The following is a 20,358-nucleotide window of genomic DNA, read 5'->3' as shown; positions in this document are numbered from 1 at the left end:
AGTTAGCTGCTGATAGAGCTATGACTCTTCAGCTTCAGAATCGTCTTGCTTTAGATAATCTTTCAGTGAAGAATGGTGGAGTCTGTAGAATGATTAATTCTAGGAATTGTTGTTCGTATATTCCTGATAATAATAGAGAAATTAGAGGCTTACCTACTATTCTGACTAATGAAAGTGCTGATTTGAAAGAAGTTAAAGAACAAGGTGTTTGGAAAAAGGTTGGCAAAGGTTTTGCTTCAGTGGGAAATTGGCTCAGCAACATTTGGAATGGGATTCTATTGAAAATCTTGCAGGGGATATTAATTATTTTGGTTTGCCTAATTGGAATATGGGGATTGTGTAAATTATGCAAAAGGATTACATTGAAAAGGTCAAAGAATAATCAGAGGAGGGAGGAAAGAAAAAAAAAGGGGAAAATGGTATAGAGAAAATAAAACAAAATTATGAGGGGACTGAATTGACAGAATTTTAGCTGATGCTAAAATTTTGTGAGTGGTAGTTAGTGTGATGACACATTTAGTCATCAGAGGGGGGATTGCTAGCGCAGGTGTTTTAATAAGAATTATTAATGAGTGTTAATGTATTTGAATAATGGATTTGTGTAGAAAATAATAACGTAGAAAAATAATGCACACATTTGAAAATGTGACTATGATGAGTGGCTGCCAATGTTCATGAAGTGTACTTATTAATAGTCTAATACTGTGAAATCATGAATATATGTTTGACTAATGTAGTAATATTTCATATTAAGGGTTATGCATTATGTCCTAGCTTTATTAATTGTAGGTACCAACTGCACTGTTTTGATAGAGCCATAGTTAGATGTTTTACAAACTTGTGTTGCTAAATTGTTGTCCCAGGAAGTCCAACATTTTGATGCTAATCTGGTGTTAGTTAAGGATCCTCACTAATGAAGTTATGTTAATAGGGAAAAATGCTTGATGAATTTCCCTGCTGAACTCGAATGTATGTAATCACTCTGACGCAGTTGACTTTGTTATTGATTTGCACTATAACCTTAGAATGTCTGGTAGTTCAAGCTTTGATCAGACTACGATTCTTCCACCGCTTTGGACAGCCAGTACTGTTTTTGTATGTGTTTCATTTGATTTTGAGATTAATCTACATGACCTTAGCATTGTCAATATTGGGAAACAATTATTCTAACTTTTAATAAAAGGTGTGGTTATTCATCACTGAAAGGTCATGGTGCGTGACAATTAATGACTCTATTGATTATTACTGTTATTGATTGATGTTGATTATTGATATTGTGTACTGGTTATTGATTTTTGATTTGCATGTACTTGAGCTATGGTAAGAACATCTTAATTGCGATTCAAAAGGTTCCTCAACCTATTTGCGTCCCCTTGTAAGTTTACTTATTAAGGTCAGAGGCGCTAACAAACGTGTGAAACCTGAAAGTTAAAATAGTAGTGCCTTTTCAAAGGCTACTCAATGAACCATCTAGGAGATCTGTAAGAGTTTTCATCCTTGACGTGGTCTCCCTTAACTTTTTGCCTCTGTTTCCCAGGTTGTTGATGTGTGCTGGACTGATTTTGCTGTTTTTGTTACTCTGGGGACTTTACCACTGCTAGCCAGTGCTAAAGTGCAAGTGCTCCTTTACAAAATGTGTATGTAATTGGCCTATCCATGATTGGCATATTTGATTTATTAGTAAGTCCGTAGTAGAGTGCACTAGAGGTGCCCAGGACCTGTAAATCAAATGCTACTAGTGGGCCTGCAGCACTGGTTGTGCAAACCACATACGTAGCTCTGTAATCATGTCTCACACCTGCCATTGCAGTGTCTTATGTGCAGTTTTAACTGTAAATTCGACTTGCCAAGTGTACCCACTTGCCAGGCCTAAACCTTTCCTTTCCTTACATGTAAGGCACCCCTAAGGTAGGCTCTAGGTAGCCCCAAGGGCAGGGTGCAGTATATGGTTAAGGTAGGACATGTGGTAATGTGTTTTATATGTCCTGACAGTAAAATATTGCTAAATTCGCTTTTTTGACTGTTGCGAGGCCTGTCCCTCTCATAGGTTAACATGGGGGCTACCTTTAAATCTGATTAAAGTGTAGATTTCTTTTGGGAGCAGATGGACATGTGGAGTTTGGGGTCTCTGAGCGCACAATTTAAAAATACATCTTTTAGTAAAGTTGATTTTAAGATTGTGTGTTTGAATTGAGCATGTTCTTGCTTTTACCATTTCTGTGACTCTGCCTGTTTGTGGATTCCCTGTCTGGGTCAGTTTGACTGTTGGGCTGGTTGCACCTCACACTAGACAGTGACACAAAGGGAGCTGGGGTGTAGTCTGCATTTCCTGATGAGCCATCTGTGCTAGGAGGGAGGGGAGGAGTGGTCACTCACACCTGAAAGGGCTATGCCTGCCCTCACACAATGCAGTCTCCAACTCCCTGGTGAGTGTCTAGGGCCTGGATTGGGCAAGGCAGGATTTCACATTCAAAAGAGACTTTACTTTGAAGTAGGTCTACTTCAAAGACGAAATTGGGTATAAGAAGGGCACCCAAAACCACAGACTTTAGAACACTTCGGGAAACAAGAGGAACCTCTACCTTGAGAAGAGCTGAAGAGATGAACTGGATCCTGATTTACAGGGATGGAAGCCAAAGCAAGTGGACGTCTTGGGGACACTACAGCATACGGGTCAGAAGTGGCAGCATAGCCTCTATGTATGATGAGATGTTTTCATAAAGATCTGTCCTAAGAACTTGGATCCTGACGTGGCTGAAGCTATGAATATTATGTAACTACATAGCGCTTGATGCTACTTATTCTGGTTATTTTATTTGTTGGTGTCAGATGGTTCATGGCATCATCAAAACCAGCAAAATATCAATCTGAGCCTTTCAAACATGCTTAGAGCTGTGAACATTGAGATGCACCATTATCTGGTCAGAGGCTTTTGGCACAGTTGCACCTAGTTCTCTATCTTCTCTACTGGAGCACATAAAGGTATGACATTACGTCAACAAACATCCTCTTGCTTTCATTCACAGAACCTACAAACGTTTTGGAGAACTCAAAGCAGAAGGTACAATCTAAGACACGCGACACCCTCATCCAATAACACAACATTGACCTCCAGCCATCAAAAGGCAACATCTCGCAACTAGAACTATTGCCAATCAGCATTAGTTTACGGGGGAAAAAACAACATAAACAGGTAAGAAACGTATTTTATCACAGCTAATTTAGACGACATTAATTAGGACATCGTGTGCACTCAAAAACTGTGTCTGCCTTTGATTCAAGTGCTGTCTAGTCTCTCTTGTTTGATTACAATCGTTGCAAATATGTAGGAAGCTTGGTATTTGAAGAGTGGCTTTTGCTATATGCATTTTTTCTGCTCCAAGTCAGGCAGGTGTGCACTGATTGTGTACACACCTCAAAGTGAGAGCAGAGGCAGAGCAGATAAACGAGTGGTCTGTTACTTCCCCAGCATCTATTATGATTGATATGGATGGCACTGCTGAAGCCTTGCTGCAGGGTTCCAGTGACTGGCCCGCTATGTCACCCCTCGCAGTAGGCCAGAAGTACTCTGATTACTGATATACTAGTGACCCCTCTCCTGATGTTGTGGTACATAGCCTTAGGGGGCATGCATGCAGGGAAGTGAGAGGGAACTACAAAAACATGATTTCAGCCCCCGTAGTTTGTCTGCTCCCTAGAATGGTCAGTCTGCCGCTGCCTACTCCACTGGTTGTGATTCCAGAGAAGGATTTCTTTTCACTAGTACAGTAAACAAGATGTATATCCTTGTTACGGGGTCCCACCCTCATCCCAGGTTTCGCCAACATTCATCACTTTCCTTCTAGAGGACAACTTTCCTTCATCCATTTTTCCAGAAGAAGAGAATACTATCACTAGAAATGCTTCTCCTACATTGCAGCCACTTTGTGGCGAAACTAAAACCAAAACACCTTGATTACCCTAGCAGTTGGTACGTTGTGGATGTAAAGATGCAGTAAACGTAAATTGGACTTTCTGGTGGAGGAGAACGTCAGAGGGTGGGCCCAAAGCAGGAAGAGTGGGAAAGGATGCAAAAAAGGAGAGCTGAACAAAAGGAGAATCCCAGCCGAGCGGCCAAGGAAGGAGTACGGCTCCGAAGATCACGGAGAGTTCCTCAACTCTTCACAGGATTCAATCACTAGGGTGAAGAATGAACAAGTGGGAGCAGCGTCCGGAGTCTGGAAAACAACCGATGACCTTACAGAATATAAACATTATTACCCAACTGCACTAGCTTTGTTGAACAGTTGTAGTGGGGAGCACAGCTCATAAATGGACCTTTAGTAAGAGGTATAGTTGGAAAGCACTGGTGTTGCCAAGGTAAGCACTGTAGAAGGCTCCAGTAAAAAACCTATGAAAATATTTTCTCTGCAAAAGGGGCTTCAGTATTCTGGGAGTAGAATATAAGAGGCCTCCTTAGAGGGCCTAATACTCTGCTACTTATTTTTAGATGGGTGAAGCATGGCTCTGTATAAGATATATTGAAGATGTCAATACCACGAAGAGTGGCTGGGCATAGTCTTGTACGCTATATTCGTGAAAGTAAATTGCGATGAACCACAACATTGATTGTTAAAAAAAATATGATCTTACTAATAAAATCGCCAGTCAAATTCATCAGTCTCTGCCTTATTACTTCTGACTTCCAACCATACCTCATGAGTGACAATTTCAGTAACGAATGACTTATGTGGGATAATCCCATATTTAAATGACCCTTCGAACAAGAAGTGACAGACAGACTTTCCCACTGTCATTTATGTTTATTATTATTATGCACACATTGTGAAAATGTCGAAAGCTGCCCCTAGAAGGCCTAGAAAAGAAAGCAGGCAGCAGTTCAAGGCATTGAGGAGCCAGTACTATGTCTTATCGATGTTATCGACTGAAACACCTCATGATTTAAGGCATTCGTGCACTGCAGCTGGGGTATCAGCTGAAGCACAATATATATTTTTCTACCTGCAAATGAGCATTCCTAAGATATTGGTTACAGCAAGAAGGAAAGGCACGAGAACCACAGATAGCGCAGTACTTACATGCTTATTGATTTATAAATGTCTAACAAACACACTACACAAAATTCAGATTTTTTCCAATGAAAAAGTACTATCTGTACCTCCTTATGCAATGTAAGTTTCGGCAGCTAAACAAGGTTTTAGACCAATTACAATCAGTACCTTGCTTCCAACTGTTGTTCGAAACTGTTTGTTAGCTGGCTTGATCGCAGGCCTTGCTGGCTTGACTTTAATGCTGGAGCCAAAAGGAGAAGGAGTAGTCGAGTTGTCTTGGAAAAAGTTGGCAAACAGACTGAACTAGAAGTGAACAAAGGGTGATTGTGAAATTTCAAACATATCTAAAAATAAATAAATATCACATTCATGAACGCAGAACGTAAGTCTCGTCTGGCTTCCTTACAATAACAGAGAACAACATTAGCAGAAAGGATACATCATCAGCATGCTTATGCAAAAACGCGTATGCCAGAGACCCACAGAACGTGCACAGATATGCAGATGGGTGTCAATAACTGGATTCTTTCCATGTGACTTAATGTAGGTCGTTGAAGTTTGAGTTTCCATTGATGTCACTTAAAATACTGAGATTAAAAACTACTCAATATTGACAGCTGCCCTAGGTAAAACTGATGTAATGTATGCTTCCTCCCCGACCCCGCATGGGAAGCTCTGCTTGCTGAGTCCACGAATTGACATCGGAAAAACCCCTTTGAGTAAGTTTCAATATTCTTTATTTCCCTAACAGGATTTAAAACATTTCTTCTTTCGCCAATCTCACCACTGGATAAACAAATCATCTGAAGTGTTTTGATCTTGTTCTAAGGCCAATGAGCTTTTTCAGGCCAAAACCACTTTTTGACTGTTTTTTATAATTTCATACCGCTCTGATCGTTAGATATCAATGTTGCCACAATCCTCGTCTTTATGGCGTACTGTCTACATACTATTGAGACCATCTACACGATTCTGAAAGTTATTCATGGAAGTGTGTCCACACCCTTTTTCCAATTAAGTGTACTGAAAACACTGAACAGGAAAGCCATTTCCAGTGGAAATAAGCCATTATCAGCAGCTTTGAAAAAAAATAAGGATGTCTGACGTTGTGATGATCAGTAATCACATCCAAAAACTGTACGCATATTCCCACAAATCCAGTGTGCAGGGGCAAAGGCTCAGGGAGAGAACTGCATTACATTCCCTTCCTTAGCATCTACCACATCCTTGTTCGACTTGACCCTTTCTGCATGGTCACCCCTAAACATTTTGCCTTTTCCCTCCACTTACCACTGCCAACCATTGCTAAAGTGCTTGTGCTCTCGCCTTGAAACATGGCTAAATTGGCTTATACCCGATTGGCCTTATACCCAAATGGCATTTTTCATTTACTTGTATGTCCCTAGTGAAATGCCACTACCTGTGCCCAGGACCTGCAAATTAAATGCTACCAGTGGGCTTACAGCACTGATTGTGCCACCTACTCAAGTAGTATATTAAACATGACTCAGGCCTGCCATTGCAGCCTGTGTGCAGTTTTAAAACTGCCAGCTCGCCTTGGCAAAATACATCTTTTTACAGGCCCAAACCTTCCTTTTTAATACATATAAGTTACCACTAGAGAGGGCCCTAGGCAGCCCAAAGGGTAGGATGGACTGTGTTTCAAAAGCAGGACACCTGTTTTAAGATTTTCATCTCCTGGTAGTGGAAAACTCTTAAATTCGTTTTTCAATAATGCAAAGCCTATTACTCCCGTAGGATCACATTGGAGTTATCTTATTACATTTTATAAGTTTAATTTCCAAATGGGAATAGGTCACCAGTTCATGTTTCGTGTCTTTGGAATTGTAATGTTGCAATGAAAATCCCTCTCTTCTTGTAAATTAATATTTTAAATTACAATTTTGAAAATGCCACTTTAAGAAAGTTGGCATTTTCCTGTTTTAGCCATTTGGCGCCTGCAGCCTGTCTCTGGGTCACATGACTGGGTGTATTTGTCAGTTGGGCTTTGTGTATTCCTCCTAGTCAGCCACACATAATAGGGAGCTTAGGTGTGCATGGATGCGCCATCACTGGCAGGATAGGAGAGAGAAGCTGACACAGCCCTACTTACACTTGAATACGCTATGTCCTGCCTCCACACAAAGGGCTGCATACCCCCTACAGTTAGTCTGATGCCAGGGCATGGAAGGCAGGACATCTGTGCACTTCAAAAGCATACCACTATAAGCTTCTACCCACATCAAAGGCACAACTGGGTATAAATACTAGACCTCAGACACCAACACTTCATTACGCTTCTGGATCTGAAGATACTCTGCCAGGAAGGACTACTGTGCTGCCACTCTGCTGGACCGCTGCTCTGAAGGACTGCTGCCCTGCTGTGTTGACCTGCTGCAACAGACTGGGTGAGAGGGACTGGATCTGCATCTCTTGAACACAGAACCCGCTGCAATGAAGGACTTCTGCCCTGCTGTGCAAACCTGCTGCGATGGACTGTGTGAGACAAACTGGATCTGCATCTGTTGAACCCAGAACCCAGAGTGACTCCAAGGAATAGTTGACTGGCCTCCGGATCTGAAGCCTCAGGCATACAACAGGCTTCCAACAACCTTGTAACTGCACATTGGCTCTGTCATCTGTGAGTCTACCCTGCCAAGTGATGCCACCCCAATACTGGACCCTTGAAAGTGGGCTTATGGTGGTCTACCAGCCTGTGTGATCCAGCATAACTGACACATTTCTTTTATTTCATGGTGCCAACTCAAGCAGAACTGATGCATCAATACTGCTGTGTGGATTGGACCAGTCACAAAAACCCCACATTGCACTGCAACTCATCGCGACCGCCACTGCGAGATGCCTCCTCAGCACAGACCCTTGCATCCCTCATCAACAGCAGCCTCAATGACGGACTCTGCATTGCAGTTCCTCAGAACCAGCGCATTGCCTGAACTGCACAACACATCATCAATGCCGAACTTTACATCACAATAACTCATTACCGGGATTCTCAACGACGACTCAGGAACTTGTAAACCAGGATTTAAGGTACTTTGTTCAGCATGCCTAACAGTTAGCCTGAGCTTGTGACTTTGTCCCAGTCCAGCAAAAACGGGAATCCAAAGTTGGCGTGCTGTGCATTTTTGTGCTATTTTCACTATAATCTTTAAAATGTCATATCTCGGGTTCTAATGATTGCAAATTTGTCATTTTGTCGTTTTGGACTCGTAATACTTATTAATAAAGTTCTATTTTTTTAATTTGGTGGGTTCTTTTTGAGTGGTATTTACACATAATTACTGCTTGAATTGTTTCACAAATACTTAACACATTGTCTTTCAGTTAAGCCTGGTTGTTCTGTGCCATGCTACCAGAGGGTTGAGCACAAGTTAATTTAAGGTTGGCTTGTGCCTCACCCTAAAAGAACTGAGGTTGCTGCTTGACCATCCTCCTTTTTCCTATGCACTAAAATATACCAATATTCTGGTCCAATCCATCTGTCTGAAAACCCCTCCCTGCTTTTTTTTAGTTCAGAATATTTAATTAGAACTATACACAACAAGTACAATCAACGAAGTAAGATGAAGAACAAATCTGAGATACATAGATAAGATGTAGGTCTACAAAAATAAACAATCAAAAAATAAATATCAGCATGGCCTGTCAATAAATGAGGCTACATAAATGTAGATTTGGAAAATAAGGTTAGTAACTTTGTACACCTATGGGTAGTACGTCTATAAGATGCAAAGGTATATTATTATTGTGGAGGTGCGTGGTGTATGGATGTAACGCATATTGATGAAAAACCTGATTGGGGGGAGGGGGAGTGGGGGAAGGAGAATGTGGATAATGGAAGCAGTAAAAGTGGAAGATAAGAGGGCTGCAAGGTTCTCTATGAGTGGTCTTCAGGAATCTACAAGGTTGAATGTGTCCCATTTCGTTTCATAAACTGGTCTATTGTTCGCCAGATTGCGTTAGATATCTCAGGAGTGAGTGGGTTTGTATTGCTGATAAGAGTGTGCTCCTCTGAGGTATGAGACCCACGGCCACCATGTATGGTATGAGATATGGTTAAAGGACTTCCATTCCGAGAGGATGACCTTAACCGCAATTGTTAAGAGGAGGTCCAGCAGAGCCATGTCACTGTATGGGAGATTCAATATGCTTGGTGTGGACCAGGGGCCTAGTGCTATGAGTTGGAAATCAAGGGTGATGGAAATACCAGATACAGATGCAAGCTATTTCTGAATTGAGGCTCATTATGAATCAAGAAGACGGCCTTTGAAAACCATGGGTTCATAGAAACCAGGTGTCATTTCACTGTTACAACAGGTGTCATTATGTCTTAGCTTCATCTTATGTAATCTGGAAGGGGACCATTGTAGAAATTGAAAATTGAAAAAATTGCATTGAGTTAGGGGAGGAGCGTTTTTTTTAATTTTTTTTTTTTTTTTTTACAGAAGGCATTTTGCCGATCCTTAGTCAGTCTGTCTCTGATAGAAGGGCAATAGAAGCAGAGTATAGATGTTTTGGCCATTTAACCAATAGAGTCCATCTAGATGAATGAGCTTTGAGGAGAGGCTATAGTTTTGTAGATTTTTGAGGCAATGTGTCCAGAACATTGCCAAGACTTCAAGTGCGAGAGAATACATGATTCTTTCATATAAGAAAGTTGAGATACTTTTTAAAAAGAATTTAAAATAAAAACAATGCATGGCATTTTGCCAGTCTCCTCTTGTCAAGTCTAAATATTTAAAAAGAAAATACCTGGCATGCTATCACCGCCTATTCATACATGTATCCATGTTACAAATTTAAGCATAACAGCATAGTTGGAGCTTCTTCTTTGAGAAAACAGTGATGTTTTTTGCTCTAAAATACCCAAGCCTGTATATTATATAATACCTGCAGAACAGGTTAAGAAAAAGAGAAAATGTTACTGTTGTGTGTTAGACCTGACAGCCTTAGGATGGTCATCCCAAAATCTTTTGTCTTTACCACTGCTAACCAATGCTAAAGTGCATATGCTCTCTCCCTTAAACATGGTAACATTGGTTCATCTCCAATTGGTGGATTTGATTTACTTATAAGTCCCTAGAAAAGTGCACTACTTGTGCCCAGGGCCTGTAAATTAAATGCTACTAGTGGGCCTGCAGCACTGATTTTGCCACCCACATAAGTAGCCCATTAACCATGTTACAGGCCTGCCATTGCAAGGCCTGAGTGTGCAGTTTCACTGACACTTTGACTTGGCATTTAAAAGTACTTGCCAAGCCTTAAACTCCCCCTTTTCTACATACTAAACACCCCTAAAGAAGGCACTAGGTACCCCTAGGGCAGGGTACTATGTAGGTAAAAGGCAGGACATGCACATATGTGTTTTATATGTACTGGTAGTGAAAAACTCCTAAATTCGTTTCCCACTACTGTGAGGCCTGCTCTTTTCATAGAATAGCATTAGGACTGCCATCATATACTTTTTGAGTGGTAGATTCTGATCTGAAAGGGGTGACCAGGTCATATTTATTATTGCCAGAATAGTAAAAGAAAATCCTGCTTATTGGTGGGGTTGGATTTTATACTACTATTTTAGAAATTACAGTTTTAGAAAGTGAGCATTTCTTTGCACATAAAACTATCTGTGTTTTACAACCTGTCTCCAATCGTCTGGTCTGTGCTGGTTGACAGCTACCTTGTGCATTTCACTCAGACAACCACAAACACATGACACTCAGTCAGATCTGCATTCATCTGCATACTGAATGGGTCTTCCTGGGGTGGGGGGCCTGACATTTACATTTCGAAGGCCAATGGCCTGCCCTCACACAAAGGACTGATAACCCCCCACAGGGACCCTGGCAGACAGGACTGGGCTGAAAGGGGAACTTGTGCAATTCAAAATCACTTTTTGAAGTTTTCCCACTTCAAAGGCATTTTGTGGTATATAAACTGGGTCTCTGACTCCACCAACTCAGACATTTCTGGACCTACCCCTGCATCCTGTCAGAGGAGCTACCTGGACTGCTTTGCTGAGCAGGACAGCTGCCCTGCTGCCCTGCTGGCCTCTGACTTTGCTGGAAGGATTCTGCCTTCCCCTGAAGTGCTCTCCAAGGACTTGGATTGAGCTTGCCTCCTGTTTCTGAAGTCTCAGGACCAACAAAAACTTTACCCCTTCAGGAAACTCCTTGTGCACCTGCAGAAATCGATGCAAATCCTGCACTGTGGACGAGAAATCACTTCACAGCCGACCTGAACAACGCAGCTCTGATTTCCCAACTGAAAATTCGATAGAAAATTTGGCACATCACCTACCGGATCGACACAGAGCTTGCTCCTTCTTCCAGCGCGTCAAGAATTTTCAATGCATCGTCCGGGGCGTCAAAATATCCCCGCATTACAGTGAAGAACCAAGACTGCGCACCGCAAAACGACACAAACCCCCTTCAGCATGGAAAGAAATGACACATCATCTATGCTGTGTCAGAAAATCTGATGCAACAACTTATTTTTCTACGCATCTCCTCCTCTGCAGTCTCCGTGCGTCATTATTTTTGACGCATCCCAGGTACTGTGTGTGACAAAGAAACAACTGTTTATTTCTAAGGATTGAGACTCTTTTAAACCTTTTAAAAGTGATATTTCAAAAAGTGGTTATTGGATCTTTGCCGTTTTGTCCTCATTTTATTCAGATAAATACTATCTATTTTTCTAAACATGTTATGTATTTTTGTGGTGGTTTCACTGTGTTATTATATGATTTATTGCACAAATACTTTACACTTTGCCTTCTAAGTTAAGCCTGACTGCTCAGTGCCAAGCTACAATAGGGTGGGCACAGGATAATGTGGATTGTGTTGTGACTTACCCTGACTAGGATTGTGGTCCTTACTTGGACAAGGGTGTATATCTCTGCCACCTAGAGACCTCATTTCTAACAGCGTGTAACTACAGTTCTCTGACTATCTTTCATAGGTTCATATAACTGAATTTTTCCCTGTTGTCAAACTTTAAATCCTGGATAGAAATGATAAATCCAACGGGACAGAAATGTACTAATTTACCACAGTACTTCGTACAACATGTACATTTTAATTTATGACCAGCAAACAGCTAATGTAATGGAGATTGTTTTAAAGTTCACTCCCTTCACAGACTCCATAACTTGGATTGCCTGCTGTTTATTAGTGAAAGGCACAACTAGAGCCACAAGAAAAGAGGAGAAGGGAAGGCTATCAAAGACACATACCCTCTGAGAAATGTAAATACAACTAACTAACATTTTCATTGCCAGCATTGAATCTTTTTTTTACATTCACAAGCTTGAATTAGAACTACCAAATAAGACTAGAATAAAGAAATGTAAAAAACAGGAATGGGTCTCTTCCTAATGAAGGAGTTTAAGTCTCTGTTAAGGACTGAATGTCCAGTACGCAGTGTACAGCAAAGGTATGGTAAGCTCTCCATTTCACAGCTTTGCAATTCTTGCCTTTCTTCTAAGTTTGATAATTCTTTTCCGGAGTGACCTTTCTCCTTGGAGCAGCAAATGGTGACGAGAGCTACAATCCAACAGGAGATAAGCTGCTTGGTCAATATCTGACCTTTGTTGGAATTACTGAATGCCAGACAACACTATCTGCTGTGTAGGTGTTTTATTGTTCTAAACAGCCTAGACTTTAAGCCATCTCTTCAAGTCAAAAAGACTTTTCTGCAGAAGTTATTTGATTAGGAAAAAAGAATGGTTATAGGTATCTGTTTAAGTTACAGTCCATGGTATACTGAGTATCAAATATGATTTAATATTTAGAATTCTGTGGAATTTGAGGTATGGTTCCAAGAATGAAAATACATGGACCTTGATGACTAATGTCACCATTTGGCTGTCTGGTATGGATTTCCTCTCTTTAGTAAGTTAGGGATTTTTGTTGTCTCTTATGGTCAACACTTACTCTTCATCATGATTTTCAAACAAAGATTGTATGTTAAAAAGATGTGTATATAATAGTTGTCTCTCCAGATGAAAGGAGGTGCTTCACAGTCACCAAAGCAAATACAGAATGGCCTTTTTAGCCTTTAGCTTAGAGACAGCAATGGCCATGTCCATAAAACAAGGCAATTATGGCTGAGAGTGCTTGGGCTCCATCATGGACGGATTTGACTTCTGCAAGAAGGTCTTTGAGCTTCATAATAATGAAGTTAGTTATATGATGCAGAAGCTGGCTGATGCACTGACTCAAGAATAGACTTGCATTAGCAATCGTTGTGATGTAGCTGTAAAGGCAATGCGTTTTTTGCCAGCTAAGCTAAGGTTTCTGCTCTCATTGTCAAGAGAAGTGGTGCACAGCGTGCCAGGGTACTTGGACCCAATTTATGCAGTGGCTGAGATAATTATTGATTTAGTGTTTGACAGACGAGTGCTACATCACAAACGTGAAGGATATCCTGTCTGTCTTACTTGTACGTGCCATAGGACATATTGAACTTTTATTGAGCAGACAGAATATTTGTCACATATGTGAAGGAGTAAACCCATCTGACAGACTTTAGATCAGACCGCTAGTCGATTTTAGCTTATATGAACAGTCATGACTGTGTCATCTCAGGTTCTTTGTACTACTCCTACATGTTTTGAGGCTGTGGAAGTAGCAAGATTCTTAACTTGCAATAATCCTATTTCTCAAAGATACATAGCTTTGGAAAGGTCTTGATTCATCTTGAAAAAGCTAATAAAGCTTTAAGAAAAACAAATTTTTCTGTTAATTCCTCTTAAGCTGTCAGATATATTGTCTCCTTGTAGTATTGGGTGGGCGTTTTCTAAGTCAGTTTAGACTCCCCAATTTGTCCCATATGTACAGTACTGGTGCCTGATCTTTAGTCTCTGCTAATTTATAGGACGAATATAAGGTTGAAGTGGTGTTGGCTGCTCATCTGTTTGAGACACTGAAGCTGGAGGTGAAGTAGACTGTGGTTGATGAGGGTCTGCCACAGAGAACTATGGATGCAAGCCCAACATCGTTTCCCAACAAATTCAAAACTTAGAGAGGCACCTTGATCAAAGGTGGCATTTGCATTTACCATGGTTTATTACAGTAATCATGTGACAGCAAGAATATCTATTACATTTAAGCCTTCTTACCTCTGGATCATATTGACCACTAACCCATCTTTCAGTACAAACTAATATACCCATCTTTAAGTACAAAGTAAAATGTGGTGGTCCTCCTGTTTTCAGGCCTCTTTAACCACCAATTTTCCTTTCTATTCATTATCAGGAGAACTGTCTTCTTGCGCTGCCAAAATTTGCAGTAGAAGTTGAGGTGAGATTCCAATTGTCAATATATGTGGTCCAGGTAATAAATGTAGCTCAACTAAAAAAGTGAAAGGTATTGTCAAAGCTGATAAAGATGTCTGCAAAGTGGCGGAATCAGTTATCAATGAGGCTGCTATCAAACAGCAGTGTTGATGAGGTATTTATGTTAGATTAGAATGCCATATGGTCACTAAAAATTAACATAGCTATCAATGAGCGTGTATGGGCGGTTGAGAGTTTTGAAGTCAGTAATATTGTCAGACATGGGGTTTCCTTAGTTAATCAGGTTGATAAGTTTGTTGATGGTTTTGTGCAAATTGATGGGACAGCCTTTGCTGACAGGGGGTAAGTGAGCCTATTGCTAACACAAGTATTGTAGTAAACAGAATTCCATAATGGGACAAAATGTGATGGTCTATGGTTGATCTGATGGTCTGTTGTTTTTAATCAACATTGGTATGGCCTGTAGTATTTTAGACTTTAAACATGATTACTGAGGCTTTGGGAACTCAACAGTGGCAAAGTGCCCGGCAAAGGTAGAATATCCTGAGAGGAATCTCAGACTACATTATAGGCAGGGGCAGTTCCTGCCTTTGGGCGCTGGGGCATTGCCCCACTTACATTTTGGCCCTCTGGCCGCCATTCATGTGCATATAATTAAGGAAACTTTATTTTAAAAATACTTAATACATTTTATTTGCCTGCTAGCGGCAGTCAGCCAGTTCAGCTGTGGGCATCAGCAGCTGTGAAGAGGGTGGGGTGAGGTTTCAGTTTTGATAGACAGCACTGAGCACACACTCATCCATTTCTAGAGACTATTTCCTCCTCCATCTCTCCTTTTACTGATATCAAACCTCACCTTACAACTGTGATCTCCCAAATTACACTTTCTAGACTCTTCCCTCTTCCATCCCTGCATTGCCCTATTCAATACAACTAAGAGACTTGCATGTCCACCGTTCAAATGAACTCATATTTTCCTATACTAATCCACCACTCATTCTTTTTGGGTTCTAAAATAGCTTGCAACTCACAGAAAAGCGTTTCAACACCTTGTCAGCTAAATAAATACAATTACAATCATATCTGTGACCAATGCCTCCTTTACAGTCAGAATGTAACAGGGAAAGATTGAATACATGGAAGATGAGAGGCATTAGTCAGTGTTACAGCAAACAAGTTGCTTGCTGACAGAGTCACATAGATCAGGGGGAAAGAGGGAAGACTTAACAGATGGTGTGCGACACAGATGGAAGAGCTTAAACAACAAAAGTGAAAGATGAACAAATATTTCAAGACAGGAGTTAAAATAGCCATTATTTGCAGTCCAACAACATAATGGAGAAATGTACTTGAGAACAGATGTCCCGCCAGCTTTATATGTGACTCAACATCTATGCCAAAACTACCAGGAACATGTGTTGAGGGGACACTCTGGTGTTCAACATCTCCTCTACTTTGCAAATAACAATTGGGGGTTTCTTTATTAATGATATACTATTTCATGATATATTGATATCACTAGTATACTATGTCATGTTATAATTGATCCCACTGATAAGATTTCACGATTTATGTACAAGGCCACGAACAACGAATCAGCGAGAAATAGGGTTCTACAACTACCTTAACTGACATTTTTGAGACTAAAGTTTTGCTGTGGAATTTTAATGGACATATATCTAAAGATTTTACAACAACTACATTACATTATTTTATTAACATAAAAGTACACCTATGAATTTGTGAGTGTAAATAAATGTGGTGTACAAAACAATTAGACGTTCAGTTGTAAAAATATGCAATTTATTACATTCAAGCAGTGCAAACAAGGGTACCCGTGTACTCTTCATGTACGTTCCACATTGTATCATAGGCTTCTAAGAAAAACATTTCAATCCGAAAATGTAAACGTACAAACCTTACTGTTTTTAAGGATGTCAATCAAAACTTCATAGAGCATATCTCTGTTCTTCTCCAGAAATCCATCACATTTATATTCCACCTGTGCAAAAAAATTAAATGTATGATAATCCCTCTGACTCCACATTGGAATCCATTTGACAAAAAATATTTGATCCAAAAGCACTGATTATTAATTATCCTTTTCATGCCACATTTATTTACCACACCATAGATGAAATGTTCTTCGGTATATCTATGACATACAGAGCACTTTTACAAATACTGTGTACAGAACACCAAGGATCTTTTTTTCCGATGTAGACATGTGTATGCATTTTAAATAGGGCAAAAAAGAAAGGCACCAATTTTGATGAATATTCCCTATTCTCCAAAATCTAAATGTTGTCCTAAATTTGGAAGATCATTCCTGGGCTTTTCAAAGTATATCCTCTCAATGTGCCCCAACCAGATACCTCAGTTGCTTTCACTACAAAACAAATGCAACTTCTATCAAACCCAAAGGTGGTCCTTTGCGGGATACGGCCTCCAACACAGGAATAACTCAAAATACCTATGTGGACAAAGTCAAACTACCAGTTCTTTAAAACGTTCTTGAAATCAGATAGGTTTGAAAGGGTCTTTGAATGTCCACAAACGATAGCTGGCTTGGCACTCGAAACAGCTGATCACTGCTACTATTGCACATCCGAAATTACCTCTGCCTACATCACACCGTATCTACACCAGTTCATTACTTCAACTGCCTCCCCCAATTATACTAATTCTTCACCTCCACCTCCTTATGTAACTGTACTCGTTTGTATCATTACATAACGTTTAATGGTTTAGGTTCACAACAAAGACAAAAGTATTCTACTTTGGACTAATCTAATCATGCAACAGACCACAAGTTCCCCAGAGTGGAAGACTCTCAACTAATTAGAAGTATTGCAGTCCTGAGTGGACTGGAAGCAGTAATGTGTAAACAACTCGTCGTTTGCAGACTGATGAGTTCTGGGGGGTTTGCCTTCCTGAAGTATGCATACTATAATTAGGGCTTCTGGCGTTATGGTATTTACTTTTTTAACATTTCCCTTTGTATTTATCCATATTTATTTTTTGGCACTCTTATTGGTATTAATCCATATTTATTTTGTGCTTTGAGAATAAATAACGTCATAGCATTGGATATTTCCACGTACATTTAACTAATAAACGTGCACTCACACATTGATGCCTGTTGCGTTTTAGAAAATTAAGCAGCCAAGAATAACAGAATACTGCATCCAGGCAATTATTAGCATTATATACAAATATATATTAACATATGCTTGTACTTAAGGAAATCTCATCATGTTCCTTAGCTCTCCATGCTGTCTATCTGCTCTGCTGTTGGCCTGGAATTAATGAAGTAGAGCACTAAGAGCCGCTCACAACACAATTTTCTGTATTTTTCCGCTTTTAAAAATAAATACAGACATGCAACAGATTGGTTTCTGTTTGTATTTATCAGTGCAAATCAGTAAAAACGGAAAACTGGGAGCCTTAATAATACATATTGTAATAGAGGAAATCTGTACACATTGGAAAGAAATTCCAGCCCCTTGATGGGTTATGAGGTCCTTCAGAGATGTGGCACTTCCCAAACAGTTTTAGCCAAGAGAAATTTGACACTGGGAACCTGTTCTGAAGATTTAATGTAGTCCCAATAAGGTAAAACTCCCTTTACCGTTTCCGAAATTTTGACCAACAAGCCAGCTTTCTGAATCTAGATGTGCCTTAATATGGCAGGAGTTAAGCCTACTTTAAGGCACCATAAACAACATCAGTCTATCACAGCCCTTGTTGGAGTGTAGTTCTTATAATCAAAATTAACATGAAATGGTTGCAAATTAATGCATAATGATGTTGCATTGAAAATTGTATTAATATGCTTTAACACGCGCGTGTGAAATGTGCCCACGGGGAGTGCCCACCAATGTATACGATGATTAAATGAAATTTGATTAATAATGAATTATTGATGTACTAATGTATGATTTTGTTAGTATTAAGAGTTATATGTTAAGATTTTGCTAAACTTAATTACTAGGCCTTAGTTAGCATGAGTCGGGGCCTAGCTGCCGGTCTCATATTAAATGTGTTTTTCTAACGTTCAATGGCTGAGTTGCTGAAGGACATGTAGCCCTACTTTTCCAGAAGCTAGAAGATGTGTGTAACCGTAGTAAATTCTTTCTCTTGAGACCCGACTTGCTCAAGGAGACATTCTTGCTGAATGCAACAGTGTAGACTTGCAACAGGTACAAGGTCGCCTGAACTGGTAAAGACAATGGGACTACTGACTGAGCCTGCAAGAATAAAAGTTTGTACCTGACATTCTACCCGTTGGAGACATCAATTACAGGAGCCAATGAACTACGTGAGAACTGTTTTAAAGTGAAAACCCTAATGAGGTGACAACCAAATTATTGGTTGGAGAAAATGGTACACCAAAATTTGGCCAATTGGAAATTAGGAGACTGTACAACAAGATTGATATAACCCTGTGTCACAAGGAGCAATCGGTCATTCCGAGCCATTTTTGCTATTTCCATTACGTGCCATTTTTGCCAGCAACTTTGTCACTCTATCTTAAAAACTTTGCTGTGTTTGACTCTTCAAACCATCCTTACCCTTGTCTTGCCCATTCTATACTTTTCCTCCTTATGAGGGAGGTATTCCTTATTGCCTGTCTTGCTGAACTTTGCTGAGTTTCCTGGCTGATGGCGAATCAACTGATGTCCTGAGGACAAAGACTGACTCTGTATGCTGACCCATAACGGAGGGTAACTATATGATGATGAAATTGTAATTGTCTGTTTGCCTTTTCTTTCTAGGTACCAACTGCTTCTTTTGATAGAGACCATAGATAAATGTTTTCTAAATTTGTGTTGCTAAATTGTTTTGCATGAAGCTCAACATGCCAATGCTAATTCGAGCTAGTTAAGGGGGTAGACAAATGATTGAATTGATGCTTTGTTGAATAATGCGCTAATGATGCTCTGCTAAAGTTAATCCATGTTGACATCGTGCTTTGTTCTAATGTTTATGATCTTTGCTTTGCTGAAATCTTAGTCAAGTTGCCATATTGTGACAGTGCTAATGTGTTTTATGGTATTGAGACTAATAAACTTGCTAGTAGAGTGCAATCAATAGGGAATAAATATCATAAATCTTACAAAACTTTTTGTGGTTATTCATGACTGAAAGGTCATTGTGGGTTCTGATTCTTATTAAATGTAATTAACTAACTTGATTGATTTGCCATTGTGAATATTGATGAGGTTATTGATCTATAGATTGACATGCTGATTAGTTATCTCGTCTTAAGGTGTCTCCACTCAGGGTCAAAAGATTAATTGGCCTAAAACGAGTCCCAGATTAAGTAAATTTCCTAAACGGGACGCATTATCAGTTCTGGTAGCAGAGGACGGTTTAGGCCTTTTGGCACCCTAGGACTAGGGACCACTGTTTTAGAAGTATTTTAGAAATAATGCAAATTGGAGAGATGATGTGCCTCTAAGTCCCAAATGACTTTCCCGGAATCTCGGAGCTTGCCGAAGTGAGTTGGGTATGTTCTTGACGTTCTAGTGATAGGTATGCGTGACGTAGAATTTGCGCTTGCAACAGCTTATGCATATTGCAGGTGAATTGTGAAGTCTCTGAGGGTTTTTAGGCCAGGTAATGTTTTAATAGGAGTGGGCGTACTCCGCAGTATGAGAGTAGGGAAGTCGGCGAACTTCATGTGAGTGTGGCGCTTTGTGCTAAAAAAACATTGTCCACGTGGTTGTTGGTAATGTACGGGCCCGGCGTGGTCTAAGACTCCGGAGTATATTGATAAGTGTATGAGACACTTGGTTTATGTTGTAATTTGCGCGGTTTAATAGGTCAATTGGGCGTGGTTGACGAATCAAGTTTGAGTCAAAGTGTGTGAGTGAAAACTTCAATGGAGATTTGGTAAGTTCTAAAGTGCACTAGGACGAACCATTGACAAGTCGAGAGTGAAATTTGCGGGTCAAATTTTCCTTGTGTGTGCGGGATCTGAGAAGG

General features: G+C 40.1%; 1 protein-coding gene across 1 annotated transcript in view; it reads right to left on the bottom strand.

Moving 5' to 3' along the window:
- The window catches only part of MYO5C (myosin VC), a 717,152-nt gene that overhangs the window by 416,579 nt on the left and 280,215 nt on the right, over positions 1 to 20,358 (bottom strand). Inside the window, exons 14-15 of the mRNA XM_069222459.1 lie at positions 16,286 to 16,369; positions 5,220 to 5,354 (exon numbers count right to left, since the gene is read on the bottom strand). Coding sequence (XP_069078560.1) covers positions 5,220 to 5,354; positions 16,286 to 16,369 — 219 coding nt within the window. The remainder of the gene's footprint in view (positions 1 to 5,219; positions 5,355 to 16,285; positions 16,370 to 20,358) is intronic.

The sequence above is a fragment of the Pleurodeles waltl genome, chromosome 3_1 (assembly GCF_031143425.1).
Source record: "Pleurodeles waltl isolate 20211129_DDA chromosome 3_1, aPleWal1.hap1.20221129, whole genome shotgun sequence".
Classification (NCBI taxonomy): domain Eukaryota; kingdom Metazoa; phylum Chordata; class Amphibia; order Caudata; family Salamandridae; genus Pleurodeles; species Pleurodeles waltl.
This window is presented reverse-complemented; position numbering and strand designations above follow the sequence as displayed.